The sequence below is a fragment of the Triticum urartu genome, chromosome 6, assembly GCF_003073215.2.
Source record: "Triticum urartu cultivar G1812 chromosome 6, Tu2.1, whole genome shotgun sequence".
Taxonomy (NCBI): Eukaryota; Viridiplantae; Streptophyta; class Magnoliopsida; order Poales; family Poaceae; genus Triticum; species Triticum urartu.
Genome location: NC_053027.1, coordinates 44,236,681 through 44,247,125, shown reverse-complemented (window position 1 = coordinate 44,247,125; position 10,445 = coordinate 44,236,681). Strand labels below are relative to the sequence as shown.

Here is a 10,445-nt window from a genome sequence, read left to right as displayed (position 1 = left end):
TCGGCTCCTGCCTCCATATATGAAGGTACGACCCCCCCTCCCTCCTCTTTGGATCACTCCTTGTCATCAACACTGGTGCATAATGGCCTTGGTCGTCTGTCCTCTTGCTAGTGAGGTGATGGCGGTGCAGTTCTGAGTCGGGGGGAACCCATGGCTGGCTGGTCTGGCCATGGTAGCCGTGACACCCAAGGGTGCCACTTTCCTCCCTGGAGGAGTTGTGGAAAACCCTTCCTCCCACATCCGGTCATTTTCCCGAGCGAAAGCTCAAAATGTTTGTGGATTGGTTGGCGGCGACATTATGAGAGTCGTGTTCTCCTTGCAGATGTCGTATTGTGACAGTTGGTCTTGAATGAGTGGTGTCGTGGTGGGGAGGTGTCCGACTACTTTAAGTTTCAAGTGGTGATGGCGAGCGATGTGTTTTCTTGCAGACCAAGCGCTTTTCCATCAGATGATGCTCTCTGGTAAGACATGCGTTGTTATGTCCCAGCGGTTTTGGCATCTTCCTCCATGGGTGGAAGAGGATAGGGTTTTCTCCCCAATGGCAGCAGCTTGACCACGACTCTGAGTGCTTGGTCCCTTTCTTGTGAAGGCCGTCCATGTTTTCAATATATTTACCGCCTAGGCTCGGTCTCGATGTTGTTTTCTTTCGCCTTTGTTTGCCCCTAGTAGTTTGAGCCTTCGACGGCAGCATAGTTGATAGTTGTAGTTGGCGTGGTGTCCTTCGTGTTTCGAGCAAGTCATTTTGTTGTGTTCTCTCCATCTGACCGCCTAGGTTAGACCTCAAGATTGTCCGGGCACCTCGACTAGTCCACCCCGATGGCAAAGTCCCACGCATCGAGCCAGTCGCTGGGGGCCGGCGGCTGTGGGGGCTTTGAGAAGGACACGCCTATGTGGGAGCTCAAGAAGCTTTCTGCGTTGGCGAGCTGGCAGGGCAGAGACACCAACACCGAGGTAAGACCACGACAAGACCTCCTCTCGCAGCTCCATGGACACCACCATGCACTCCTTGGGCACCACCTAGCGCAGCTTCACGCACCGCCTTGTCTGTCTTGTCGTTGTTGGAGCGCGCTCGATGAAACGCACAAGCCAGTTGTAAGTTTTACTCCGCTAAATTTAAGAGGTCGGTTAGAAATGACCAAAACTTAATGGAGTAAAAATACTTCACTAAGCTTTACTCGACTGAATAGTTCTCTATTTTTGAAGGAATCGGTTAGAGTTGGGCTTAGAAGATTTAGCATGCCCAAAACTTGTCAAATTTTCTAACTTCTCTATAGTCTAGATATTAGCAAAAATTTGAAATTACCCAAACACAAACTCCCTTTTGAGAAGCCAAAAGTTTGAAATTACACAAACACAAACCTCCAAACAAGTCAGCGAGATCCAGTCACAGCGAGGAAAGCAGAGAAACAGAGGGAGAGCTCACCGCCGTCCAGCCCCCCAGATCCACCGCACCCCAGCGAGCGAGCGAGAGAGCATGGCGGCGGTGGGCGGCGACGCGGCGAGCATGGTGGCGGTGGGCCTGGTGTGGGGCGCCACCAACGCGCTGATGCGCCGGGGAGCGCTCGTCTGGGACCGCCGCTCCCGCTCCCTCCCCGCCGGCACCGGCGCCGTCCGGCGGTGGGCCGACCTGCTCCTCACGTGGCAGTACTCGGCGCCGTTCGCCGCCAACCTCTCCGCCTCCGCGGCCTTCTTCCGGCTCCTCGGCGACGCGCCCATCTCCGTCGCCGTGCCCGTCACCAACGCCACCACCTTCGCCGCCACCGCCGTCGCCGCCGCGCTGCTCGGGGAGGCCACCCGCGCCGCGCCCGCCGCGCTCGGCACCGCCCTCATCGTCCTCGGCGTCTGGGTCTGCATCTCCTAGCTCGCTAACTTCCAAGGGTCCGACTGCATCTGCATCACTGTCCTCATCTGTCTTCAATGTTGTCTGCAGAATTAGTCTGAATTTGGTCTACTTGTGTAGTAAATGTTTGAGATCATAATTTGTGCCTTTGATGCTAAAATGTACGCTGAATGCGCTTATTTTTCAGGCCTGGATAGGGAACTTGGTAATTGTATGTATCACACAAATACTGCAGCATCTCAATTCATCAATTCTCTGTTTCCCTGTGTTGTGCCCTCTGAATCACTTCTGTTTGTATCCAAAATCAGTTACCCACAAGAATGACTTTCTGAATGAACACTGTTTATCAATACCTTCCCCTGACCTCTTGCAAAATATGGTTACCCTGTTCCCAACCTAGTGGTTTTGCCATGTGTTAAGTAAGTGCAGATTGACGATGCCTTCAACTAATTATCTGTTTGAGGTCCGACCTTGGTAATGGGCATTCGTTACCGGCCTGACTATTGCTACATGCTCTTGCGGAAGGTGCTTAGGTCTACCTGTTAATAAGAACGATGTTCATACTTTTGCAGGTCCATACATGAATGCTCTGTTTCGGAGCAATCAGGGTACTATACCTGGGCACTCCTAGTTCATGGCACACAAGATCATGGCTGTGATCTACTCCCTCCGTTCCAAAATAGATGACCCAACTTTATACTAACTTTAGTATAAAGTTGGGTCATCTATCTCATTTTGGAACGGAGGGAGTATCTGGGAGGGAGAAGCGTCTGTATGGCTGCATGCTTAATCCTATGAAGGTATGTTTTTGTTTTCCGGAGAAACACAAAGGCTTCACGTTTTGATGTATTGTTAGAAAAAGAGTCTAGCTCACGAAGGTTTTGGTGCTGATCAAAAGATAGAAAACACAGCTCAGTTCATGGGGTAATAGCCAAAATCCAACAACTTAGTTTTACATTTATCGTTGCCTCCTCACCGCCCTGAGTTCCAGGTAATACCACCACTACCATTCCAGCTTATCTTTCTGATCTTTATGCCCAGCAAGAAAAGAATCTGCCACAGAAATTACATTTGACAGACTTGCTGGGTTCCGCCCAAGGATCAAACTCACACACATGAGAAACAGAGCAAGTTTGGGGCACCTTTTCTCTACTCTTTTCTCCATGTTCAAGAATTATTACAAGGCTTAGGTTTACATAGTACACATAGTATCAAGATCAATAGGATACAGACTCAAGTACTCAACTCTATAAATACAACTTGTCTTGTACTCTAACTTAACTGACAATGCAAACATTCGTCTTGACTCTGAAAGTACTTACCCAAACACAAGCACAATGTACTCGACATGCAAACACTTGTACGACGATATGACGACTCCATGCCTAGTGCCTACACGGCGACATACATATATGTTAGCTAACTTGGTAAGACTCCACAAGACAGTAATGATATTTTCTAATTCGTAAGAGAAGGCGGTAGCATACATGATATGAGTCGCAGACAGTGTGCTACTCAAATCAAATGTTCCCCATCCTGATGTACACGCTTCTTCCTTCCTACTGTAGGTTGTGGTGCCTGCATCTTACAACTTATCGTGTAGTTGTAGTAGGGCGGTATGCTAGACCTCCATGCAAGAGCCTCAAATTCTCCACAGGGTAGCGTACCACCACATCCTAAGAGAATATCCTGCACACTGATCTTGGGAACATTCTCGGAATCTGACCGGTAAATGTTGCAAATCAAGAAATGTTTGCTGCTCTTCTCCGATCTCCTATGGTACACCGGTTCATCGTCTCGCAAACGAACTGTTGGGTGCTGTTCAAAAATAAGGAGGTTTGTCTGTTTATATGCTCTTATACATTCAAGAGTTGTGCGCCAAAATCGAGGATTGAAGTTATCTCGCAGTATCCCAGCAATGATACGCGCGCCTGCGAAGCTCTGTCTCTGCTCCAAAGCCATCTCCATGGCCATCGTTGCCAGTTTTGGCTGCTCATCTGGGTTTGTGCTCCCGAATGCAAGCGACTTGAAAAAGTGCCAATAAGCGTCTTGCGGGAGATATTCCAGTCGAAGTGCTTCGGTTGTTCCCAGATTCACAATTCTATTTGATCGACTGGTGATTATGATTTTGCTCCCACCACGTGGTGTCATGCTGGTTGCGGAAGATTTCAACCTTCTCCATGTTCCCTCACTAATATCCTCAGCCAGTTCAACAATAATCAGCAACCTGTTTTGAGAAGCAGAATTTTGATGTCTGACTAGGCCACTAATATTGTTTCCTTTCAGGTCAATAAGTCCTTCATCCTTGAGACTGCCTTCTGGAAAGAACAAGATCATCGAGAAGTGACCACGCACACTCTCATCCCTACAGACATACTCAACAAGGGTGCTCTTCCCTACTCTTCTTGGACCAATGATTGGAAGTACAGCCAAGTCTGGCATAACATTGGGACACAACAAGAATTTCAGGACCCATTCCCGTTCAGTTTGGCGACCAAACATGCAATTATCCAAGAGCAAATATGTGCCGTAAGGTTGGCGAAGGATCCGAGGATACAATTCCAAGAAGAAAAGAAACTCCTTCATACCGGCCACGGTGTCTTCAAGGGTATCAACCATCTGTTGCAGCTCTTCTCGCATGTTGTTGTTTGTGCCGAACAACAGTGCTTCTCTGTTGCTGCTGCCACTGCCGGTCCGAGAGAAACGGAGCCGTTTGGCTGGACTGAATTTAGAGAGCGCAGATGATGAGTGGCTTACCTTCTCCTCGTCGAGGGCCGCTTGGAATCTCAAGGCATCGAGAACATAGTGGCCTTTGTACATTCCTTGCCTCAACATCTTGAGCTGACGGAGCATCCCCTGGTTGGTGATGTCCCGCGCCTCGGCCTCCTCGACGACGATGTCGATTCTCAATACAACACTCTGTAGCCTTTGGACAATCTTGTTGATGTCAGGCTGCTGCTGGAAGTATTTGCTGATCACGAACGACGCCGTCCTACTGATGAGGTCGCCTACGATTGTAGAGATGAGGATATCCATTGATTGCCGAGCCTCCAACGCTCGACGCTCGAGTGGTGCAATGGAAGAGGGATAAAATTGGCAACGGGTTACACTAGCAATTTCGACCCGATACCCAGGTAGGTGTTCTGGATGAAGGTAACTGACTATGGCAAAGTAGTGTCGTGGTGGTGCCTTGCTACTGCTGAGTCTTCGGCTGAGTCTTGGGCGAGTCTGACTTGACGTGTTATATAAGTTGATGTGTACTCCCTCGTTCCTAAGCATAAGTCTTTTTTTAGAGATTTCAATATGAACTACATAACAATGTATATAGACATATTTTAGAGTGTACATTCACTCATTTTGCTCTGTATATAGTCCATATTGGAATATCTAAAAAGACTTATATTAAGGAACGGAGGGAGTAGAATTTATTTCAGGTCACCATGTCACATCAGAACTAACTAATTGAGGTTCCTTGTGGTGGAACTAGCCAACTAGAGTTTAAGTTCTAAACTTGGCACTGGTGCTCGCTGTTTTTTGGATTTATTTGATGTTCGTTCAGTGGGAGGAGACGCTCCTGTTGGGTAGGTTGTGCGTGCATGCGTTTCTAGAGGTGAGTGTATGTGCGTGTTTGTGGGCATCTGGAGTGTTAAAAAAAAAAAGAAAAACCAACTAACTGCTACCCTTGTCAAATTTCTCCTTGACGTGTTATATGAGTTGGACTTAATTTGAGTAGACTAGTCTTGGTGGACTGGTGGTCTAGTCAAGAAAGACAAATGTGAGTGAATTTTGGCTAAAAGAAATGAGAATGAACGGCAAGGCAGTCTAGAAGGCGTTATGGTCTTTGGCTGGCTCTAGGAAACGGTCGAATTTGCCTTGCTTCTACGCTCAGTGACAGAAAGTGGTCCTGGAGGAATATTCACTACATTCTTTTTGAGCGGTAAACCAAACTTTATTGATTAATGTTTCGGTTTACAGGAATAACAAAGGGATCATGGGGTACTCCCAACCACAAATGGCGCCCTTGAACTAGAGAAATACAGAATTTAACTAGATTATGAACATCAACATTCCCTTGCCATCCTTCAAAGATGAAGTCGCAACGTGTGAATTGTCTTGCCTGGCTTTGGATCTCCTTGACAATCATGCTATATCTTCCTGCCGTCCCTTTCTTAATTTCCTCCACAACAGTTTTGCAATCACAGGCAACAACAATCTGATCAAAATGTAAATCCTGAGCTAGGGCTAGCGCCTCACGGCAGGCCAGCGCTTCTAGCATCGGTGGATCATTGATCTCATCAAAAACCATTGCTGAGGAACTGAGGAACTGGCCATCGCGGTTCCTTCCTATGGTGGCAGCTGCTCCTCTTCTCCCGTTTCTGGCAACTCCCCCATCTACCTGAATCTTGACAACACCATGATCAGGCGGTATCCATCCTTGCCTGACACCATGTCTCGCTGCTGCATGCGAGTCGCTCCTTGTAGCCGACCCATTATGAACAGTTGCAATTTCAGCAATGAAACTCTTTACAAACGAATGAGTCGCGTGCGGGCTCTGTAGGTCTCCCTCATGAATAGCCTTACGACGAGCCCACCAAATCGCCCACATAGTTACTGCCATCACTATCAGGCTATCTTGTGGTAGATGATCTATGGCTGAAAATAACCACACCTTAGCATTCGGCTCCGGGGTCGCTTGAATAAAATCAAGTATGTTTTCATCAACCAGTGCCCAAACGCACCTTGCAACAGAACATTCAAAAAGTGAGTGTCGCCATGAATCTGCCATTCCACATAGCTGGTTTTCCTTGCGTGTCTTACATCCTCTGTTCGGATCGACAGCTTAGACAGTCTCCACAAGAAATAACGTATTTTTCCGGGAACTTTAATGGACCATAGTGACGCCCATGATTTAGCTTCAGCAACAAAATCTGAGGACCCAGATCTTCCTTCTAACCATTCCTCTCTTCTGCGCTTTGTGTCAGCCAACATTCGGTAAGCAGATCTTACTGAAAAAACTCCATTCCTCTCAAAGTTCCATGCCCATTGATCATCCATTTGTCTAGTGCAGATCGGAATGGCCAAGACAGCCAGGGTATCCGTAGCAATAAAATTAGCATCAAGCGCTTCTCTATTCCATGCCGCATTATGTGCATCAATCAACTCACTTACGAAGGTTGGGGGGTTGGCCGATAGACACGCTAATGGCCTCATGATAGCGTTCCTCGGTATCCAGTTATCTACCCATATCCTCGTTGTTGATCCATCTCCGATTCTCCTGATAATCCCTTGCTTGAGGACATCTATTCCTTCCATTATGGCTCGCCATACCTGTGATGGCCGATTCCCAAGTTCAACTTCCAGAATTGTGCTTTGAGGATAATAGACAGCCTTCAAAATTCTCGCACACAAAGAATCTGGACACTGCAGAAGTCTCCAGGACTGTCTTGCCAAAAGAGCTAGATTGAAAAGCTCAAAATCCCGAAACCCTAGCCCACCCATGAATTTGAGCTGAGTCATAGACTTCCAAGAAACCCAAGCTGGCTTACGTTTACCTTCCCTGCTTCCCCACCAGAATTGCCTTGTTAGCTTGTTTAGGTGCTCACAAAGGCCCCGAGGTAGCTTAAAACATGACATTGAGAACACTGGGACTGCTTGTGCCACTGATTTAACCAAGACTTCCTTTCCTTATGAAGACAAACATTTTTCCATCCATCCCTTCACCTTGCTCCACAGCCTGTCCTTCAAGTACTTAAATGCTCCATTTTTAGAATTGCCTACATCAAAAGGCAATCCTAGGTACTTTTCATTCAGGGATTCATTGGGAACATTTAGTATGGCTCTAATCTCATCCTTTATAGTGTTTGGGCAACCCTTGCTAAAAAAGATAGAAGACTTAGCTATGTTAATCCTCTGACCAGAAGCCTGGCAATAGTTCTCCAACAGGTTTGACACCTCGGTCGCCCCTCCCCCGGTTGCTTTAAAGAACAGCAGGCTGTCATCTGCGAATAACAAGTGGTTAACAGGTGGAGCTAGTGGCGCCACTTGTATCCCACCCAGTTGGGATGACTCACTTAAATTTTTCAATAGGCCTGAAAGGCCCTCCGCTGCCAATAAGAACAGGTAAGGGGAGATAGGATCTCCCTGACGAATTCCTCTGCTAGGTCTAAATTCCTCCAACTTCTTTCCATTAAACAAAACTGAATAAGAGACTGATGTGACCAAGTTCATAACAATATCAACCCATCTCTGAGAAAACCCCAGTTTCAGCATGATAGCTCGTAAGTATTCCCATTCCAACCTATCATATGCCTTCATCATGTCCAATTTAAGAGCACAATGTCTGTGTTTGATAGCTTTATTGCGTTTCATAAAATGCAAGCATTCATATGCTACGATGATGTTATCCGTGATTAAACGGCCGGGAACAAAGGCCGATTGTTCAGCTGAAATGATCTCAGGGATCACATTCTTCAGGCGGTTGGCGATAACTTTAGAAGCTATCTTATAAAGCACATTAGATAAACTGATCGGTCGGAACTGTGATAAGTGAGAAGGGTTTTTTACCTTCGGTATGAGGACCAAATATGTCTGGTTAATACCTTCTGCACTTTCGTTTCCCTCGACTATCGCCAGCACTGCCTTAGTCACCTCTTCTCCACAGACCCCCCAATGCTTCTGAAAGAAATGTGCCGGGAATCCGTCAGGCCCCGGCGCCTTCATAGGAAACATCTGATAAAGTGCTGATTTGACCTCCTTTTTCGTATACACCGCGTCCAGTTGTGCTCGCATATCATTCGTCACCTTCACCGGAACCGAGTCCAAAACCTCTTGCATATTGTTGCATCCCTCTTAGGTGTAGAGGCCTTTATAAAACTCATTTGTCATACCCTCTAACTCTTCTGCATCCTCCGTTAATTGCCCATCCGACCTAGCCAGGGCCGTGATCTTGTTTTTTCTCCTTCACATCGATGCTCTTTGCTGGAAATATTTTGTATTGCTGTCACCATAAGTAAGCCAGTCTACTCGCGACCGCTGCCTACTCATGATCTCTTCCCTGTGGTATAGCTCGACCAGTCTGTCAACCACTTTGATTTCAAGATGGCTCGGTTCTGTTCTTCCTGGTACGTTCGTTAACACCTCAAGCTCTTTCGCGAGTTTCTTGATCTCCTTCTTTACATTACCAAAGGTATGCCTATCCCAGCTGTACAAATGTTCGCTGAGATCTTTAATTTTATATCTGACCTCAATTGCCGAAAAACCCTTCGGTTTTCCATTCCAGTTCGTTTCTATGAGTGAATATAACTCTGGGTGTCTCTCCCACATTACCTCGTACTTGAAGCTCTTCGGCTTCCTCCTCGCATCCTCATCATCCGATAGCTTCAGCACTATAGGCCCGTGATCAGAGCAAGCTGCAGTCTCATTGCTCACCTCCGCGAGCGGAAAAAGAGAACTCCACGCTGCATCTACGACTGCTCGGTCGAGGCAGACTCTTGTGTAAGTCCCACCCGCAACCCTCTTCTCAAATGTCCACCATCTTCCTTTGTGGCCTAAATCCATCAAGCCACAAACATCTAGGGCATCCCTGAATCCCTCCATCTGCCCTTGGCCTCTCAAGTTGACTCCTTCATGTTCTGACTGAATTAGAACCTCATTAAAATCTCCCAACACTGCCCAAGGCAGTGTTGACGCCGCCGAAATAGAGCACAGCGTGTCCCATGTTTTATATTGTTCTGCCACCTGTGCTTCTCCGTACACACATGTTAACCTCCATGGCGAAGGTCCAAGATCAGATATATTAGTGTCTATATGATATTTCGAGTAGCCGGTAACTTCTAGCTTTATTGATTCATTCCAGAAAATTACAAGAGCTCCACTCCGTCCCGAGCTACTAACAGCAAAGGGTCTATCATATCCGAACGATTGAGCTAAAATCTCGACACGTGCGCTCGACAATTGAGTTTCTACTAAGCACAACACGGCCGGGGCAAATTTTGCCGTGAGGTCACGGACTTCCCGAACTGTCGCGGGGTTGCCCAAACCGCGACAGTTCCAACACACAAAGCATTCATTTGGCTCGGTGGTCCTCCTCGTGGGAGGCCGCCTCCGTCATCAGTTCATCCTGTCGGACATCTCCTTTCTCACCCTGCTTCCTTCTCTTCACTATTGGTACCTTCCCCGGTGTCTTCTGCCCTCCATCATTATCTGTTGAGGTTGAGCCTCCCTCTAGTAAAAGGACAGTATCTGCCACTTTGCCTGCAAGATTGGGGACGGGTTGCCCTCTAACATTTAGCGTGCCATCAGAAGAGACCAGCCTCTTACGAATGTTTTTTTCCACTACTCCCTGATGTCCCGGCTGGTAGCTCGCATCCTCTTCTCCTGCATAATCTCTTGCTCTGCTGTTTCTTCCTTCCCCCCATCGCCTCTTCCCTGCCTGCCTCCTCTGTCTCCTCTTCCACCCGCTCTTCCTCTACCACCACTTCTTCCTCCTCCGTCCCGATCTGTTTGAGCCTGTGGGTTCGGCTCCGGTGCCCAGAGAAGCCAATCTCCCCACTCATAGGTTCTTGGATCATGCACAGCATCCCCACACTCTTCAACTATATGGCCC

The 10,445-nt window shown here is 47.5% G+C and overlaps 2 protein-coding genes across 2 annotated transcripts; one reads left to right on the top strand and one right to left on the bottom strand.

The window, feature by feature from the left end:
- Positions 1-1,355: 1,355 nt before the first annotated feature.
- Positions 1,356-2,192, top strand: LOC125516077 (transmembrane protein 234 homolog). The gene has a single exon (XM_048681564.1). It carries the CDS (start codon positions 1,475-1,477, stop codon positions 1,859-1,861), a length of 387 nt encoding a protein of 128 aa, XP_048537521.1. The 5' UTR covers positions 1,356-1,474; the 3' UTR covers positions 1,862-2,192.
- A 769-nt stretch (positions 2,193-2,961) lies between these two features.
- LOC125516076 (disease resistance protein RGA2-like) lies at positions 2,962-5,132 on the bottom strand. The gene is made up of 2 exons (XM_048681562.1): positions 3,328-5,132; positions 2,962-3,232 (listed from the first exon to the last, which is right to left on the bottom strand). Exon 1 carries the CDS (start codon positions 5,117-5,119, stop codon positions 3,356-3,358), a length of 1,764 nt encoding a protein of 587 aa, XP_048537519.1. The 5' UTR covers positions 5,120-5,132; the 3' UTR covers positions 2,962-3,232; positions 3,328-3,355.
- Between the last annotated feature and the right edge of the window lie 5,313 nt (positions 5,133-10,445).

Coding starts and splice junctions, on each gene's coding strand:
- LOC125516077 (XM_048681564.1), top strand. CDS start 1,475: ATGGCGGCGGTGGGCGGCGACGCGGCGAGCATGGTGGCGGTGGGCCTG.
- LOC125516076 (XM_048681562.1), bottom strand. CDS start 5,119: ATGCTTAGGAACGAGGGAGTACACATCAACTTATATAACACGTCAAGT.